The following is a 20,145-nucleotide window of genomic DNA, read 5'->3' as shown; positions in this document are numbered from 1 at the left end:
AATAAAACACCAGAGTTAGAAAATATTTATGTTGCTGGTTTGCTGCCAGGTGGATCTCATTGGGCCTAACTCCCCGGCTTGATAAGGTAATGAGTGTTCTTGGCATTCTCAGGATGGTTAGATTGCTGCTGAAAAGGCATAACAAAACAATTCAGTTTGAAACCACATGAGGACAAAGTGGGAGAGAATAGGTCAATAAATATACAAAGGAAAACTAGAGAAGCACTGAAAGTGTGATGGATTGCTGTCAACAATGGTTTACATGAATATTATGAAAACTGATTGACCTCGATTGATTGTGTGAGGATTTTGATATTATGCGATTGTGATCCACTTTAATCTTAATAAGATAACGATGATCATCTGATGGACTTCTGTACACTCTGATCGACATTAATGAATAATGATATGAATTATGATTTACCTTAGTGTGTTGGCCAAATTAACACAATATGTTGAGGTGAGATGAAACTGCAGAAAACAACGGAGGGGTCTAGTAAAGTTGTGGAGATATATTTTGACACTTGAACGATGCACCACCAGCTAGCATTAGCAAATGTTTAAATAGTTTTTGTATAGAAGGATACAACGCAACATAAAATTAACTGGAATGGTTTATCACAGAGTTGTTATTTCTGCAACTATACACAGAATCTCATTAACATTTGAAATAACTGCCAATCTTCTTATGACTTGCCAATTTATAGCGTATATGAATATTTCTAAAGATGTTAACAGGCCGGTGAGTCTGACTGTATTTTATGTTGGAGTTAATACACATGTAGCTTTAATAAATGTGTCTTTGCAGAGGAGAGCTCCATTAGGAACAGGAAATGCATGCAATTAGACGTTTCTTCATTTTAATGAATGCAGTTCAAATCTGTGTTGACCACGGCTTGATATTTAACTCATCAGTTGAAACTTTATGTAAATTGGTTGCAAGGAAATGTGTTTAGGGTGTCCAGCAATAACAGACACAAGGTCATCACAGGCTAGATTAACTTGTACTTTTTAAGCATAAGATATAACTTTAATAGTCATTTTTTATTTATTTATGCATCCATGCAGAAAGATGTGTTTCAGATTGTTCATACAGAGTTTTAGTTGGAAACTTTTACCTATTGAGTCAAATGTTACTCAAATCCTTTTTGTTATTCTGCAACACAGGGTTGCACAACCAAATGCAGTTATAGTCCATGTTGTTATTCATTGATGATTTACCCACAGATTACCTTGTGCTTTGGGCAGATAAAGCTCATTTGGATTAAGAAGTGAAAAACTTTATTGCTAAGTCAACAGATAATTCTCATTCAAATATATAAGCATCCAGTTGTAAAACAGGGCACAGGTCAACACTTGTCAAAATAATCAACATAAATAATATAATATGGCAGCTAATTGAGAAAGTGTACTAAGTCAACTATAGAGCTAAATCCTTAAGTGATTAACCTGATGCCTAAATACAATTATCTGGCCAAAATTCTGAATGTTATGCTCCTGTAGGTCAGAGAGAAATGGCAGCTACGTATAATTTTGTATGCTTTGTGTACAATTTTCTCCAACTCTTTCCAAATGTGTCTCCCTATCTGTGTGCCCAGGCAGTATTCTGTCAGAATAGAAAAGCATGAATACAATTACCTGTTTTTAGACCTGAATAATCCCTTTTCTCAATAAGCCTACACTTCTTTGCATGCCTCATTAAAAACAATCTCTAGCGATCTTTTTTTGAAGATGAAGATGGTGCTGTACACATTAAAAAAGAAGATTGTGTGAAACAGCTCCACCTGCTGGCCTTAAACAGACAGGTGACAGGGAAACATCTGCAGGAAGAGTTTAATATCTGCCAAGTGGATCATTTAAGTCACAACTTCCTGGTTTGATTAGATAATGTGTGTACTTTGCATTCTCAGGAACATAATATTACTGCTGAAAAGTAAAAAAACTAAAAACAACTAGAGAAGCGATCAAAATGTGATGGACTTATGTGCACATTGATTGGCATGGATGAATATAATTATATGGAAACGTATTGACCTTAATGTATTGGCTGATTTAACATGAGGTCTATGCCAACTAATTTACTTGTTCACTCTGCAATGCCACATTCTCTATAAATGAAACAGTTGAAACAGCATTGAAGATGCACTTTGCAACTTGAAGGATTCTGCTTGGCTTTGGTATGCATTCATGGAGAGTGTTACGTCCCCACTAAGGTCTAGGGGACCTGGAGACAATAACACACAACAACCAATAATAATGAGGGAGTCAGTGTAAAGGTTGACAAAAGTTGTATTCCTTGTAAACCTAACTGAACCGAAATTAAACAGAAATACTCTTTGTGTGAGGAGGAGGAGTCAAAGGAGATTGTGCCAAACAAAAGAAATAAGCATAACAAAACCAGGCCTATTTCTACATCCATCCTTTGAAACCAAAACTCAAACAAAAACCCTCAGAACTGGATAAAACAGAATACAGGGGTGGCAACAATTCGCTAACCTAGTGTATCTTAACATTAGTTACCTACGTGATGAGAAATGTACAGGGTACCCCAGACTTACCTAACTCCCCCACCTCTCAACACACACACATTTATCAAAGGTCAGAACAAACAAAGTAGAATTACTTTCATAACAAGGCAGTCAATTGCAGGCTCCTTGATCAGCAACAGGCCCAGGGTGAGAGAGAGAAGACTTCCTGGGTGCCTCCTTTATGGTCGGCCCTGGCTGCTGATAGGCCAGCTGAGGGTGAGAGGATCCAATCAGCCATCAGACTCAGGTGCACAGGCAGATACCGATCAGCTGCTGATTAGCTGTGCAGAAGACAGGAGAGGTTTCTCAATACTCAAATTTCCCCTCCTCGACTCCTATCCTCGACTCCTCTCCTCGAGACTTGGTGCCGCCCACAGGAGATGCGAGCGGAGGACTGAGGAGGGGAACCGAGGAGAGAGGAGGGGAAGCAGCAGTCAGTAAGAGAAATGAGAACTCCTCTCCTCTGAGCGGTCATTTTAAAGAGACGTCCATTAATGATGACAGGAGGCACAGCAGCACTCTGATGGACAGATGTGTTCATGACCACTTATATATATTGACTTTGAGGCCCAATCCCAAACCACTCCCTCGACCCTACCCCTCCGTGGCGGAGTGAACTCCGTCTGTAGCCACACTCGCAGCTCAACGAGGCTCCCTCCTGTCACGTGGAGGGAGTAAATACAGCAGCAAGCTTTGGGACGGCCTCCCCCATAGACATATAAAGAGTGGCTTTTCCTTGGAGTGCCAGGTTCTCTCCTGCAAACAGAACACATTTGCAAACATCAGCATTGATCATTAGTTTTCATGATGCTCTGCATTTAGCCTTTGTTGTTCATTCAAGTTCATGGAGCTTTAACTCTGGTGTGATGTCAGCTGTATAGATAGATGAGGATTCAACACTTGGAAGATCTAATATGTAGTGGCTTTGTTTTCAATTCTCACCAGTTGGAGCACGATACCCGTAGACTTCCACCTCACAGAGTATAACGTATTTCCCCGTATTTTCTACACAGCAGTCTGCTCTGTTGGTGATGATGATGGAGGTGACGATGTAGGACTCCAGCAGGTCCACTCTCCACCAGAGGTTGGTCATCCTGCTAGTAGCGCTGCATTGAACCATGATGATAGTTAGGTTCACGGCTTCCATCAATAGCTTTGTCTGCATCTCCATAATGGTCTGGATGACGCCCAGACTGGCTTGCTTTTCCACGCAAGGCCACATTTTCTATGAATGAGATATTTGAAATAAATAAATATTTGGTGGATGAAAAAAAAATGTAATCAATGAACCTGAAAAAATCAATGTTTTGCCATTTTGCCACACAACATTGACATATCACCTCCTTTTGAGTTCATTCGGTAAAGATGTTTGGAATCAGTCACTAATTAAAAATAAATAGCATCCCAATCAACAGCACTGGATATTTTATTGACACTATATCGTGAAAAATCCACAACACACACAAGTTTTGATTGGTCAATTGTTGTCTGATAGAGCTTTTTCAACAATAATGTTTATTTATGCCTCCATGAAAAATCTGTAATCTACGTGCATTTTCTTTTTCAAACAATTACCTTATTTACCAAGGGGTCAGTTCTCTGCTGTATGTTTCCTCTGGCAACACACTCTCACTCCATAATCAACCAGGAGCGACGTTTGGTCAGGGTCCCGGGCGTGCAGTTGTGACGCTCCTAGGCTCCTTCAGCTTCATAAAGGGACGCAAATAGCTTTCAACTGATTGCAATGTATTCCCATCTGCGGCGGGATTTGACGCTCATGGAAGCACGGCATTCGTTTGTGTCGGCTGCCCTTAAAGGCAATGTGAGCGTCCATTCCCATTGGATAACGGAGAAATGTACACCCGGAAGTAAGTATTCCCCTTACTGTCGATTGATTTTACAGTGATATCTGCACTACTCATCGACTAAAAAACACCAGATTATCCTTGTTAATTACACAACATTGATTGGTTTAGATTGTGTGCAATGCTTTTCTATTTTTCCCCTTCGATTCGGAGAAACAAATATTTTTTCGGAGTAAAGGATGGAAGAAGACACTACACTACCCAGAATCCCCAGCTATCGTTTAGGACTTCACCATCTTCTCTGTTTGACAAACCCCGTGATTAGTTCTCAAGCTCTGTGATTGGTTGACCTCCAACTGCATTCCATAATAAAAAAACATTTCATAAAAGATCAAATCATACTTTATTCAGCAGTGCTTGCTTTACTATTTGAAAGTCATCACATTAATGCATTGTAATAAATGGTTCGGCTGCATTAAATATATTACACATCTGTCCTAGTTCTTTATTTTTATTTATCTACAGTGATCGGGCTCAGAATAGACCGGAAACTATTCTTTTACCGTTCAGTTTGAATTTCACAATAAAGTTAGTTGTAATATTTTGTTTTGATATTATTGTTTTTTATTAACTACTAGACCGCTGGGTCATGTTAAGACCATCTTTTCTGTGTTGCTGTGGGTTTTTTCCATCGCTTTTGTGTTAAATATCAAAACAATAACTAAATATATCCGTTGTAAACTAAACCAGAAACAGCAGTATATTTTATTTTGTTAACACTGTAAACTTGACAGCTTTTTAACCGGAACCACCTACTGGTTAAAGCACGTTATTACACGTTTAGAGTAATGCAATGCAGGTAGATTATGTTGCTTTTTAATGACTGTTTAAAATGCCTTTTTCTTAAATGTCTTTTATTATTATTAACTACTTGTTACTTGTTGCTAGGGACGCTGCTATCGATATTGTGTTTTGCAACATGTTCTCTATCTATGGCACGTCTCTACTGGGAGTTGTAGTTTTAAAAGACGTTTTCGTATTTCCCAAAATAATAAGTTGCCAGTATACTGTGTACATCCCTGGAGGTTTAGGGGATAGGAAACACTCAAATTTAAAATATATCATTAATAAATGAGTGAAAATTGCTTGTGCCCTTAATGGGCAGCATTAATATATACCCACATGCCAGCTAAGGTCAGAAGAGCTTTATTTAACAGCTGGTCTTATGTCTGTGACCCCTCCTGTTGTTAATTGATAACATTACATTACATTAATTGATAAGCCTAAAACATGCACTTGTCAAGGTTCAGAGGCACATTTTGCAAATATGGCAGTAGCCATCGATCATCTTAAGATAAGATATACTTTATTGATCCCAAGTTGGAAACATTTGCGTTACATCAGCATGTGTAACAGTTTTAAATATGCAGTGGTGTTTATTTGTAAATCATTTAGTATAATCACACAAATTCTGTGTTTTATATTTAATAATTCTGTGTTCTTTATTTATTGATTGTTCAATACCTAAAAAAGGCCGGATATGAAATATCTATATACATCTTATAAGAGTATAATACATATGTATAATATTAGTTAAAATAAGTGCTTCAACATAGTTAACATTGCTGGAGGTATGCACAAATATTGATAGATGTCTTGTAATGCACTATTGAGGAACCTGCGACCCAAGTTTTTCATTCATTGCATAACTACACCGTTTGTGAATATGATGTCAATAAACCTTAGAAAATCTTGAAATTTTGAAAGGGATGTGCAAAATAGTCATTATATACAGTCTTTAATTAACTATTAGTTGAGAATAATGAGTAATGAATATACTTTTTAGGGATCCTATTAATATCTAATAATAAAAATAATGAAATTCAATAACATGCTTCAACCACCAGGTGTCCCTTTCTATCAGCTGTGTACCTTTATGGTGTAAATACAGCCTATCTACCAATTGGATCAAAAATAAAAGTCAGCCAAATTAGTGTTGATACTGCGAAGAGACGTGTTGTGTGAAAAGAAATGTAAGATGTTGTTTAATTTCTGATATATTTATGATCCACGTCACGTTTTCAGTGTTGGCGGCAGTTCCTCATGTTTGTCTATAAGTCTTCTCATCAGGCCTCTATAATTAGAGAACTACGGTAGATATGTAATATTTAATGCAGCCGAACCGTGTATTAAATGCAGTTATGTGATTACTTCAAAAGAGAAAAGCAAGAACACTCGGAATAAAGTATTATTTTTTAAATGTTTTCGGATATCATATCACATTAACATCATATCCCAACATGCATTGCGGCTAAAACATCCAATCAACGAGCTTCAAGCTGAGGATCTTGGGTAATCTGTTCAGTGGGTGGTTTGTGGTGTGTTTCGCTCAAAATGTCCTTTATAGGCCTACGTCTGTTTCCTGTGACTTTATTTAGGGCTAAAAAGTGTGCTAAAAAGCCCAAGATTATGGAATTAAACGAATAAATAAAAACAAGGATAATTATGTGTTATTGTTGAGTAAATAACAGCGTGTTATTTAGAAAAGAATAACAAATTAGTAGGAAAAAAAGATTTTAAAAAATACAGATTTCAGTATTTTGAGGCTCTGAGCCCCATTTCTTTTCCTCACAGACGGCAAAAAAAGTCAGACATTATACGATTTAAAATAAAAACAAAGAAATAAAAAGATAAAACACTGGCATGTAATTTACGTTAGAATAAATAGAATGGTTTTGAATAATATATGAGAGCCCTTCCCACTTTTGGGGAAACCAATGCTGTCATTTGAACGGCGATCAAGCCTGAAGCCACAGAGATCCTCTGTTACGGCCTGTCCACACTACAGCTTCAAAAAAAGCTTGGAGCTGGGCGTGTCTGAATCTTGGGGATTTTATTCGAGCACCGCGACCAACAACCAATCACATGAATGTCCCGCTCCCGGCATACAAAGCAAAAAACCCCGGGGATTTTATGCGAGCAATATATATATATATATATAGATATAGATATATATCAAGTCTCACAGGATGTTGAACCTTTTTCTTTGGTCAGATCCTTTTTAGTATTGTATGGAATTGTTTTCCGTACAATACTAAATTAAATATATATATATATAAACTCCCCAAACAGGCGAAAAACTACCAGTTTCACCCACTGTCTCTGCCACCTCCCTCCATGCCTGGTTCCTCCGGTTTGTATCCCAGTAAATAGTTCTGGTCGTAAAGAACCGGGTGATTTGCTACCGTAATTTCTCGTTTGGAATATGAGGAAATGAACTGCGGTGATTGGCTAGCGCTTGAACTGTCAGATTTGCGTAAACGGGATTTGATTGGCTGACGCTGGCTACTCCGGAATCTCCGGCTGCAGAAGTTGAAAATTGTTCAACTTCTGCCGCCGGAGACGGCGGAGACGGACCGCTATGCTACCCACAATTTCGTTCGGCGAAAAGCGAGGCAACGTGACGTCACCCCATTCAAAGTGAATGGGCAGACGCATTGGAAACCGTTTTTGAAGCTGTCGAAGCTGTAGTGTGGACGGGCCGTTACTGTCCTTTCTTCTTAGAGGAAGTTCAGAAACACGTAACTCTGGATTTGTTTTAATGTTTGAGGTGCAATAAACGACACAGCAGCTTTTTGGCATGTTAAAACTCTTATTTTCTGCCTCGCTCATGAGAGTAACAGCTGGCGAAATTACAGCCTCGCCTACTGATTTCAAATGTGTGCTCTAAAATGATATTTATAAATGACTATTATTACAAGCAAGCAAGACAATAAATGGCAAACATATGTAGAAAGTAATAGTATTTAAGATACGCATTTAAGATACGTTCATAAGAAACGTAACGTGGGAGAAAATATGTTTTTAGAAGATATGTAGAAAATAAACGTATTTGAGATACGTTCATAACGAACGTAACGTGGGAGAAAATACGTTTCTCGCTAAACGTAATTGAGAATGCAGTTTAGTTCTGTGGGAACGTAATTTTTAAGAGACAGGGTTGCCATCATAAATTCTGACGAAAAATAAAAATTATTATTATCAGCTTTTTACGCTTCTTTTGGTATATTGCTTTTGGTTTATGTGGGACTTTTTTTTAGACAATTTTTGGTTTAATATGATTGCTATCGTAGCGTTGCTTTCGGCTGCTTAAATAAGAAAAACCTCAGATATCCCGGACTGTACGCTAGCTGCTCACCACCAAAGTACAGACACACACACATTTAATAACTAGCCGGTGAACACAGTGGAGCGTTGGAGCAGCTGAGAGCAATATATTTCCATCACGCGGAGACCAGTACAGAGTTCATCAGGTGGCCAAAAGATGATGAAAAAGACAAATGTTTGCTTGCATGTATGCCACAACTTTGTGAGTGACCAAAGTCCTGTATTTGCAATGTTTGTTCTGCTGCCCCAATGTGGCCAACAGTGCACTTTTTTAAAGCAACAAAACCAACCTTAAGTGAACTCGACAAAGTAATTTCTGCTTTTCTGCCAGGTGTGCTGTGATCACAAGTATCCCTGCAGGTGGTGCCGGTGCGTTTGATTGTAAGGGGATGGACGGTCGCTTCGTCAACATAGTCATCCCAGGACGGGAGGAGTTTCTGAGTCTGTGTGAGGTGGAGGTGTACGGCTCTCGTCTTGATTAAGTGAAGAACTGGAGAAGTTCACAATGCAAAAGAAAAAAACTAAAATCAATTCTTTCTAAAATCATCTCCTATACCTCATTCACACCAACGCAACTCCGGTTCAAGCTCCGTGCTAGAGCTTTTCAGGTTCAGAACCAGTTCTTCGGTTTAGCTCTGGCTCTTTTCACACCGCCCAGAGTCCGACTGGTGCTGCGTCATTGCGTCATGACGTAACCGTTTGCGTGCCTGCTTCATAAAGCCAAACCGCGCGGATGAAATCAGTTGCATTCATTTCTTATGGCTCTATCTGCAGCTTTTCCGGAGTCATTTCTGTGGTTTGGTCTATATTCTTATAAAAAAGTATAGTTTCAATAAAGGTTTTTTTAAAACACAACTGCTTCCGAGGTGGGTCTTATTTCTTAAGGTGGACTGAACTAGGGCTGCAACGATTAGTCGACATAATCGACGACGTCGATCATAAAAATTCGTCGACGCGGAATTTTAGTGTCGACGCGTCGTATAAAAACAATCAGAGAGCCGGTAACGTTAATTCAAAATTGCGCAAATGTTCATTTGTAACTGCAATGCACTACAGGAAGTGCTGGGGGCAGTATACTCTCCATTGTCTGCCATGACTGCATTCTGTACTAACAACAAAGAAGAAAGAATACGAACGATGGCGGAAAGGAGAGAGAATGAGGGTGATGAAGAGCTCAAAAAAGCGAGACCGAGAGTTTCGAAAGTGTGGGAGTATTTCACAGACGACAAGCCAAAGAAGTCATTGAAATGCAGAATTTGTAAAGGGGAATTGGCATTCCACGGCAGCACTACAGTGATGCACGAGCATTTAAAACGCAAGCACCCTGGAACCGTGAGGACTGCTACTTTGGATCATGGGTAAGTTTGAGCAAGTTAGCCATAGTCATGTTTACGTTAGCTTACATGTTGGAAAACAGAACGTCTCATGGTTAATGCTTGCTAAGCAAACGCTATTTCAGTTATGTTGAGGCTGCGTGTCCACCAACGAGCTGCTAAACAGCGCCAAGCTTACAGCGTAGTAGAGCACACTAGAGCTTTATGGACGCTGTAATTAATTCCAAACTTAAAATAATAATTAACAAGGGTCTGCGAAATTACAAGAATAAAATGCGATTGAATTGATCCTGGGACTGGACAACAGGGTGACATTCACAGGTGTGCAGACTTGAGGTAAAACATGCACTGGAGCCCGGAAAAGGAGCCGTGCCCACAGGAAGCAGAGATGGAGGGTGTGACAGAAATAATCGTTAGATTAGTCGACTAATCGAAAAAATAATCGACCGATTAGTCGACTACCAAAATAATCGTTAGTTGCAGCCCTAGACTGAACCATGAGTGTGGAGTAACGTTGCATCTTTCATTTAATTTTATAATGAGTTATAATGAGAGGTGATCAACGTGAATGCTCAGGTTCCACCTTAACACGCAGACACGTTGCTTCACCATGAGCAGAAACCTTTATATATACAGTCGAGTCTATGGCAGAAACACTGAAACTCTGAAACTCTTGTTAAGTTTCTCCATCGTTGTGTACAAACTGGATAAAACGCCGGCTTTTTGTTGTCGTTCAGGAGTTGATCCTGCCTCTGCCCCCGCCTCGACGTAAGCGTGACGTATGCGGTGCTTTTGCTCTGGCCGGACAATTTTTTGGTGCTTGAAACGAACCGGATTCCGGAGCTAAGAGGCTGCTCCGCTGCGGTGTGAACAGGAAACCCCGGTGCTTTTCAGGCTCCAGCTCCGAACCGGCCCTGAAACACCGTTGGTGTGAATGAGGTACTAGAATGACATTGATTTCATTTTGAGAATGTTTATAGCCCTACTTGCTTACATATTATACCAGGGGTATTCAACAAAAATTCAACGAGGTCCAGTTAGAGAAAATGTCCCCATGCAAAGGTCCGGAACATCAAAATGTCTAACTTGCTTTATGAATTAGTGTGATATATTGAAGTAGCCTGCAGCTTTATCAACGTCTGCATGTAATCAACAACTGACTGCCAATCAAATAAAGAAAGTACAATTCAAAACCAACAATATTTATTGTCAATTAACATTGAACTCTACAGATATACACTAAATACTGTGTAATGTTCCTCTCGGGCTGCATTTAAAAATAAAATAGAGAAAATAAATAAAATGGCTTTTGAAAATGTGTGCATCTTAAAAGTGCTTGATTTTAGATAAATAAAATAAAGTGTAGCAGCAGCTTGAGTTTCCCTTTTTCTTTGTTAACCGTTTCACATCATGACTTAACAGTTTCAGACGATTATAGAACAATATCAGTCTTTACACATCATAACAATTGAACAGTTTTAAAGTTTCTCTTTCTTTCCCTCTTATATTGCAGTCCCTCACTCACTTGTTTGTGTTCAGTGCGAGAATTGAGCTGGAACTTGTCCTGCCAGGATTTTAAATCTGGGCTGAAATGGTGTCAGGGCCATTCTCATTCACACATGCAGGTGCTCATTGGTTTGCCTGGACCGATATTTAGTTTCATTATTTTGATCCTGGTGGACTGATCATATTGGGCTATGAGACTGTTTATTTGACCTCAGTTCTGACTTGAGAGGGAATGTTTGGTCAAACACTTTGTGTTTTGTCTCATTGTGGCGTTTCACATTGGCAATTTTAATGTATTTCATTTTTGTAAAGCACGTTGAATTGCCTTGTGCCTTACTACTCTGCATTTATTTAATGCCTTTAGTTATTTTACAGCCAACCGATGAGAAGTCCCCGAACAACTCAATGGAGCCGAGATCCGCATTGGAGATACTCTTGTAAACAATGGTGCTCACAATCCCAGGGAATTTACAAGTTTTTCTCTGTCAAGTTTTCCCTGGCGCTAAATTTGTTTTTGGATTAAAAATCCTGACATTGCCAAGAAATAGGATTGGAGCGTGAATACCCTTCATTTATGAATGATTCCTCCACTGTGTTCTGATCTGATCAAAGAAATTGACAAATACCAAGGTCGCCAAATTAAAGGCCTGATCGAGGGTCGTCCATTGTGATTCTGTGAAACTGCTGAGTTCCAGGTTCCCAACGGGATGGACGGCAGCTATGTTTACATAGGCGTCCCTGGAAGAAAGGATTTCCTGACCCTCTGTGAGATGGAGGTGTATGGCTCTGCACTGGATTAGTATTCAATGTAATGGATTTGCAAAGATGCTGTAATGTGTGAACAAAGCATCCAAAAATAAAAATGTAAATGTTGTTGTCTGCATGAAGTCAATATTTACTGGTGGAGATTGCATCAACATTGCACCAAATGACCACCCAAAAAAAACCTCTGACTTGACTTTTGCTTTTACACAGGACTTGTACACCTTCTTCGAATGTGCTTGTCTTATGTCATAAGAAAACAACTGATACTTTGTTTCTATCAATCATTTAAGAACAGTGAAAGCAATGGTTCTGAAGGCAAGTTTTTATTTATTTATTAAATACAGATAAATATTAAAAAAGACATCTGAAAGCTTTCTTACCCAAAGTTAGATCAGAAGATCAATCCCCATCATGTCTGTCAGAGTGGTATCTTGATAACTGAAGGGCCACAGACAATATTAAAGTTCACACAACTAATGTATGTCTGGAGGCCCAAACAAAGTGTCCTCTGTATGCCTGAGCTGTTTATGTGTTTTTCTGTAGAAAGCATTAATAACAAGACTTCCTTTGGCAAAAAATACAATAAGACAGACAGAGAACCTTGTTAAGGCCGTACAGTTGTGTTTCACAAAGAAATCGGATATTTACAAAAAGGTTCTGACAGGGCACAGTTAGAGGCAGTCTATTTGTTTGGCGTAAAAAACACAACTCTTTCTGTCATTTTGTAACTGGATTAAGAATGAAAGTGTGCCTGCTGAAAGCTGAATGATATGCAGTAACAATTGTATTTCAAAGCTTCCAAACATGGGAAGAGAATTTTCCAAAGACTCTTAAAACACTGCTGGCCTCTAAAGAAACATTTCAACAACTTTTGAAAACTACAACTACAGCAACATGTGGATTAATGAAGTTTAATATAATCAAGTGTTGAATCAGACTTTAGTTCCACCTGGAGTAAATCCACCAGCTACCCTGCAGTATACAAAGTCATTCAAACTAGCTGCACCTTCACCAGCTTTGAGAACACTTTCATGATCAATCATTATAAAACATATCATACATATTATTCTGAAATGGACCAATCTGCACAATCACTACTTTCACTTTTGGTTCTTTAACTATATTTTGAAGATAATACTTTTTCTACTTTTACTTGAGTAACATTTTGCATGAAGGACTTTAACTGTAACAGAGTTTTCCTACACTCTGGTACTTCTACTTTTACTTAACTAGAAGATCTGAGTACTTTTCCCACCTCTGCACACAGCATCATATAAACATATGTTTCTCTTGCATTTGTAGCTATAAGACAATATATATATATAATATATATGTCAATGTGATAAACTATATCCTCGTTAAATGAAACTGTTGGATCAGTGCAGTTATCGCTCTGTGATTAAAGCAATGGTTGCGCAAACATGAACTCATATGAATGTTTCATCAGTTGTCCTTAGATGACCACTGGAACCTTGATCTGCTGACTAGAACTGGGTTCATGTGCCTGGGAGTATACTACATGGCATTCAGTGATTGGATGCTGATCATGATTATTGATTGACTTTGGGGGAAGATATCAAACAAATAGCTCAGCTTTAAGGGTTTTTATCTACAGACACTTCCTGAAGTTCTGAGATCAAGTCACTTCGACTCAGTTATTTTGTTCTCAGCGGGAATCAGGGTAAGCATTTCAATTCTCATTCCTACTATTTTATTTTAAAAATATTTTATGTTTCAAACATTTTGTATTAATATTAATATTTTGCAGCGGTGGAAGAAGTACTAGGCTCCTTTACTTAGGTAAAAGTACTAATACTGCAATGTAAATTACTCCATTGCAAGGAAAATACTGCATTGAGAATGCTACTTAAGTAAACGTTTTTAAGCATGATATATAAAAGAAAACTCTAAATCCCAAAAAATCTTCACATTTGAAAAGCTAGAAGTGTGAAAAAGTTTACACCCTAAAATGTATTAAACAATTAGTAAAAGCAAAAACTGAAATTCTGGTAAATAATCTGGGGAGATTTACTCCTGGGATGAAACCGGAGGTCACAAGTAATGAAATGCACTTTTCAGTGACCTCCCGAAAAAACGACTGACAGACTTCAGCTCAACCAAAACTCTGCAGCTCTGCGGATAACCAGAACTAAGAAGAGAGAACACATTAGTCCAGTTTTAGCTGCTCTTTACTGGCTTCCTGTTTACTTTAGGATTGATTTGAAGGTCCCCCTCCTGACATATAAGGCCCTAATGGGCAAGAACCTAGCTATATTGCTAACTCCCTTGTCAGCCACAAGCCGTCAAGAACACTGCGTTCCTCTGCGGCTGGTTTGTTAGAGGTTCCCAGAAACAGCCGTAAAAAGACATTTGGTGATGCAGCTTTCGTTAATTATGCCCCAAAGCTATGGAACAAAAATACCTAGAGACATCAGGGATGCCTGCTCAGTGGAAGTCTTTGGAAAAAAAACTCAAAACATATTTGTACAATTTAGCCTTTTAGGAAGCAAACTCCTGCTCTCTGCTGCAGTTTCTCAATTCACTCTGGTGCATTTTGACCTGTCACCTGATTGTGTGTTGCACTATCCTCCTTTTAGGGGACCTATCAGGCAGAATACACTTTTTGATGTCTTTCATACATAAATACGTGTCAGGGATGTTTTGTATCTTGCAGACAGGTTACGAAAAATCAAGTATTCTCAGAGAAGGAATATCCAATCAAAGTCAAGGATTTAACCAAGCTCTTCCCCATTGTTAATTATTTAAAGTAATATTATTTGTTGTTCTTCGTGAAAGGTCTTCATTATAAAGTATACATTCAAATTGCAGCTTTAATTTTATTAACAGTTGTATTAGTCCGGCAGTGGCTCAGTCAGTAGGGGCTTGGACTGTGAGCCGTAGGGTCGCTGGTTCAAGTACCCGACCAGACCTAACTATGGAGTGTGGACTGCTACTTGGAGAGGTCCCAGTTCACCTCCTGCCCTGCTGTGGTGCCCTTGAGCAAGGCACCGGACCCCCCTTCCCCCCTCACTCCCATTGCTCCCCGGGCGCTCTACAATAGCTGCCCACTGCTCCTAGCACTAGACTCATGGCACTAGGATGGGTTAAAAGCAGAGAACACATTTCACTGTGTGCTGTGTGCTCTGCATTTGTGACCATTAAAGAGTGGTTCATCCCTCCCAATTCTATTTTATTAAATATGTTCAACTTTAACCTTTACTTCCCATTGGTCAAAGACATAAGGGGCGGGATCATGGTCTTAACCTGTTAAGCCCCGGCGGGTACCCTGTTTGTTTTTTTCAGGACACTGTGTCTCAGGGGATCTTAATATTTAAGAACCTATTAATGTGTTATACCAGATTAACGGAAATAATCTCAGCTAATTGACGATATAAACCATTTTTACCAAAACAAAACACAAGTCTCATAAGAAGCATCTAAATGACCCCTTAGCGAAAAATGCTAACGGACATTGGCACAGAACTCAAGATAAAAGTACCCTTATTACTTATCGTAGCTGCACATACAAGATATCCAATTAAAGCTGAGGTTCCACAGATTATTTAAGTCTATAGTATCATCACTGAGTGATCTGAATTTGCGACAGGGGAAGCAAAGACAGACATCACAACACGTACCTTTACGTAGCTTCTAGGGAGATCGTCTCACCGTAGCTGTTAAACTGATCAAAATACGTGTCCAATGGCATTAAAACGAGAAAAAACGCGGCTGAATCGGTTAATCCATAGGTTGATAAAGTTTCTGTGAAATAATTGGAATTATTTATAATCCATAATTCCATTTTTATGTAAAAATCACAGAGCAAAAGTTAGCTGCTAATGGTAGCCACCAGAGTGGCTGCTGCTTCCGGTCTTGGCTATGCGGCAGTATAATACACACACATGACCAAATAAGGACTATGTGGGAGTTCCCCTCGATTCCATTGGCTCTGACGGTTAGAAAGAGATGTCACATGTCAAAATCCAGCAGGGGGAGCCAGAGATATGAAAAATCCACCCAAATGGCCCCAGAAGAGTTTTTTTGCTAAATCTGTCTAAAAATGTCAAATATTACTTGTTTTGCATCAATCTTGATACATGGTACTTATTATATGTTGTACTTTGGATTCCTAAAGCTTTTAGTCTACTAACCCATCATCTAAGGTTAGTTTTCACTATAAGTACAAAATATATTTTGGACGGACACTATCATTTACAGTTTTTTTACCATGTTCAATCTGAATTTTCTTTAAAATAAAAACATCTATATTGAAACTGACTTTTCTACATCCAACTGACAGTTTTATCATTACTTTGAGAGAAAAGACTATTAATGTAACCCTTTTAAAAGGGAAGATATGGTCATTTGTTCTGGGAATGTCATTTTCGAGCCTGAAACCTGAAAAACAGGCTCAGGTGTTGAAATCGAACTATTTCAATACACTTAGATCTGATTTTCATTTCTTAAATGATGACTTTCAGAAATAACAAAGAAATGTATTTTATGTTAAATATGTTCTATTGATGACTACCCTAGGTCTCATCCAGAATGATGAAACTCAGTGTTTTCCTTCTCATGCTCCTCATGGAGACGTGCTCTGCCTCCACTTATCGTGAGTATGAATCGTTAGTATATGACGTCTTCACTATAAAACATAACAGGGAAGTGAATGTAAGGCTGACCATTAGCAAGAAAAGCATGTTTATACAAAGTAAGTTTAATTGTCTAGATCAGTGGTTCCCAACCTCGTTTACCCCTTGAGCTGGTCTCCATTCTATAAGAGAACCACTGGTCTAGATTATAGCTTTAGCTCCAAAAAAAGAGTTATGTAATGCATAACATATTGTAATCTCACTGCTCACATTAGATACTGTATGTGTTGCTGCTCCAATAACTAGTTATTGTTATTGTGGTAATACTGTTTAAATGTAACTGTGAACACATCGCCATGTAAGAAATCCCAGCAAAGCGACACAAACAAATACAGAAAACACATTAAATCTCCAATTTATCAGCACGTGTTCAGTGTTTGGAAATAAAACAATGGATAGACATAAAAACACTGATAAACATCTGTATCAAGTTGGCAACACGTGCATGCTGAAGCAACATGCTGCACATTCAGAAAGCGTAACCCAACTCACAATGGAATAGTTTTTAATGATCACCGTTCAAAGGTAACAATAATGTAGCTTAAACCATTTTCCAATGTGTGTATTATAATTATATATTCAACTTTCTCTTTACTAGAAAACGTGGCATTGCGCGGAAAAGCGACCCAGTCAAAGATTATATATGCTTCCACATATTACCACGTAAGTGGAGCTGCCAGCAACGCTATTGATGGAAACCGTGAGAATAACTTTGATTATGGATCGTGCAGCCACACTACTACAGAAAGCAACCCCTGGTGGAGAGTGGACCTGCTGGAGCCCTACATCGTCACCTCCGTCATCATCTCCAACAGAGGAGACTGCTGTTCAGAAAGGCTTGACGGGGCACAGGTCCACATCGGCAACTCTTTAGACAACAATGGTGCATCAAACCCAGTGTAAGACATTTCCTGCACACATTTGATTCATTTGTTTTGTGTAACTGTCTGAGCATTTTGTTTATTTTCTCCTCTCCCCTGTTAACTGCTCACCACCAGTAGACAGAGGTGTATTAAGATGCTTTACTCGAGTACAAGTACAGATACCCTAGTTTCTAAATATTTCATAACAAGGGAAAGCCCTGCATTCAAAATGTTTCTTAAGGAAAAGTACAAAAGTATTATCAGCAAAATGTACTTAATGATTAAATGTACATATGTATGTGACATTTCTAGATATATTCATGCTTTAAGAAGCATTTTACAAGTTGAATTGTATTTATATGATTTGACTGTTTTGAACTGTAAATGTACTACCCACCTCTGCCAGTAGATTCTCATAGAAACTGTTCCTAAATGTTTCAACCATGTCATTTTACTTATTTGCATTGCTTATCAGAAATATAGGCAATGCTGAAGTGCGTTAAACTTGCATCGTCTTTAATATCTCGCAGTGGGTGCCCCCCTGATTGCAAAAAGGACTCAGATTGTATAGAAGTCTATGATGAAATCACCAGTTACCTTTTATCTAACTGCTGAAGCCTTAGGGGTATAACATGTCATTCATGTTCTTCTTTCTTTCTCACTTTTGTTCTCTTTCTTTTAGGTCTGGTACAATTTCTACAGTAGAGGGATTGAACACTCTGACTTTCACTGATCGTGTGGAGGGACGCTATGTGACTGTGCGTATACCGGGTAAAGGAAAGGTCCTTACCCTCTGTGAGGTGGAAGTCTACGGGTACCATGCCCCAACTGGTGAGGGTTTGAGATCTTACATAAATAATGTATGATTTCCATCCAAACAAGGAACTGTCATATCAGCCAAGTGGCTGAAAAGTGAACTCAATGCAGAAGTGCCTTAAACCTCCATTCTTTCTAAAGGTCTGATTGTGTAGAAGTCTATGAACATTTTTCCTGCAACTCACTTGATTTATTACTGATGGAAAGAGTGTAACTATTAGTTTATGATCTCAATTGTTTGTTTCAAGTCTTCTTCAATCCAGCATGATGTTCAAGTTGTAAAATATGTTGCCATTAATAGGAAAAAGAGAAAGGATGTACCAGCCTCTCATGTCACTTATGATTACTAAAACAGGTCTTATTTTATATAAAGTTTAATTTGACAAAACTGACATTTAGTTCAACTTAGTGCAGTTGTAGTTATATATAACTTTAACTATAGACTCAATATATTATAGATTACAGTATAATTACTTTAATTCCTCTTTTCCAATAATAAATAATATATGGTAGTTATTTGTTTACATATGGTGGGGTTATCCCTTTTATGTCCTTCATCCTGACGGCAAATTAAATCAAATGTTTTGAGAGTCATGGTGAAACAGAATAATAAAAAACAATCTGCATCAGGAGTCATACATGTTATTGATTTAAACTAAATCGTTGTTTTGTTTTTTTGTTGCAGAAGAGAACCTGGCCATTCAAGGAAAAGCCGCACAGTCATCAGTGTTTGAGACTGGCAATGCATATAAGGCCATTGATGGGAATCGGGACTCCAACTGGGGTCAGAGTTCCTGCACTCACACAAAAGATGATTTGAACCCCTGGTGGAGGCTGGCTCTGCCCAAAACACACAAAGTGTTTTCTGTAAAGATAACCAACCGAGATGCATTCCACGAACGACTCAATGGAGCCGAGATCCGCATTGGAGATTCTCTTGTAAACAATGGTGCTGACAATCCCAGGTAACTTAAAGCCTGTCCTATTACAATACTAATATTAAATAGTCACTAAATTGGTATTTTGTTGGAACACGTTTGAGGAACATTATTCAGTTTTTCTCTCTCAAGTTTACCTGGTGATACATTTTGGATTAAAAATCCTTACATTGCCAAGAAATAGGATTGGAGCGGGAATACCCTTCATGTATGAATGATTCCTCCAATGTGTTCTGATCTGATCACAGAAATGGACAAATACCAAGGTCGCCAAATTAAAGGCCTGACCGAGGGTCGTCCATTGTGATTCTGTGACATGAGTTGAAAACATTTATTTAAACATTACTGAAATATAAATATTGTTCATTATCAAGACCTTATTAAAAGATCTGCAACCAACATTCTAACCAAGTAAAGCGCAGAAACCTAATGACGCTTTGAGTGCATGTTGAACTTAAAATGAAAAGCCTGTTACTTCAATAAACCCTTCCTGAGGTTAATGTAGTGATTTCTGCTTCTTCTACAGGTTTGCTGTAATCACCAGCATCCCGGCTGGTCAAACCGCTGTGTTCCAGGTTCCCAACGGGATGGACGGCCGCTATGTTTACATAGGTATCCCTGGAAGAAAGGAGTACCTGACCCTCTGTGAGGTGGAGGTGTATGGCTCTGCACTGGATTAGCATTCAATGTAATGTATTTGCAAAGATGCTGTAATGTGTACACAAAGCATCTAAAATAAAATGTGCATCCTAAATTTCATTGTTTGCTTGA

General features: G+C 38.6%; 2 protein-coding genes across 2 annotated transcripts; one reads left to right on the top strand and one right to left on the bottom strand.

The window, feature by feature from the left end:
* Nucleotides 1-12: 12 nt before the first annotated feature.
* Nucleotides 13-16,635, bottom strand: LOC307013568 (fucolectin-like). The gene is made up of 3 exons (XM_079640979.1): nt 15,744-16,635; nt 3,471-3,634; nt 13-3,284 (listed from the first exon to the last, which is right to left on the bottom strand). The coding sequence occupies exons 2-3, from the start codon at nt 3,619-3,621 to the stop codon at nt 3,190-3,192; spliced, it is 246 nt and encodes an 81-aa protein (XP_079497105.1). The 5' UTR covers nt 3,622-3,634; nt 15,744-16,635; the 3' UTR covers nt 13-3,189.
* On the top strand, nt 13,669-20,133 carry LOC307013564 (uncharacterized protein). The gene is made up of 6 exons (XM_079640973.1): nt 13,669-13,786; nt 16,642-16,717; nt 17,356-17,656; nt 18,303-18,451; nt 19,122-19,401; nt 19,901-20,133. The coding sequence occupies exons 2-6, from the start codon at nt 16,654-16,656 to the stop codon at nt 20,052-20,054; spliced, it is 948 nt and encodes a 315-aa protein (XP_079497099.1). The 5' UTR covers nt 13,669-13,786; nt 16,642-16,653; the 3' UTR covers nt 20,055-20,133.
* The last annotated feature ends 12 nt before the right edge of the window (nt 20,134-20,145 follow it).

The sequence above is a fragment of the Notothenia rossii genome, assembly GCF_949606895.1.
Source record: "Notothenia rossii genome assembly, chromosome: 7".
In the NCBI taxonomy this organism is placed as follows: Eukaryota; Metazoa; Chordata; class Actinopteri; order Perciformes; family Nototheniidae; genus Notothenia; species Notothenia rossii.
This window is presented reverse-complemented; position numbering and strand designations above follow the sequence as displayed.

What these genes read in the sequence shown, in the direction of transcription:
- LOC307013568 (XM_079640979.1), bottom strand. Translation starts at nt 3,621, where the DNA reads ATGACCAACCTCTGGTGGAGAGTGGACCTGCTGGAGTCCTACATCGTC. An exon ending in CGGGTATCGTGCTCCAACTG is followed by an intron (nt 3,285 to 3,470) that starts GTGAGAATTGAA and finishes TTCTGTTTGCAG; the next exon opens with GAGAGAACCTGGCACTCCAA.
- LOC307013564 (XM_079640973.1), top strand. Translation starts at nt 16,654, where the DNA reads ATGATGAAACTCAGTGTTTTCCTTCTCATGCTCCTCATGGAGACGTGC. An exon ending in GTGCTCTGCCTCCACTTATC is followed by an intron (nt 16,718 to 17,355) that starts GTGAGTATGAAT and finishes TCTCTTTACTAG; the next exon opens with AAAACGTGGCATTGCGCGGA. An exon ending in AATGGTGCTGACAATCCCAG is followed by an intron (nt 19,402 to 19,900) that starts GTAACTTAAAGC and finishes CTTCTTCTACAG; the next exon opens with GTTTGCTGTAATCACCAGCA.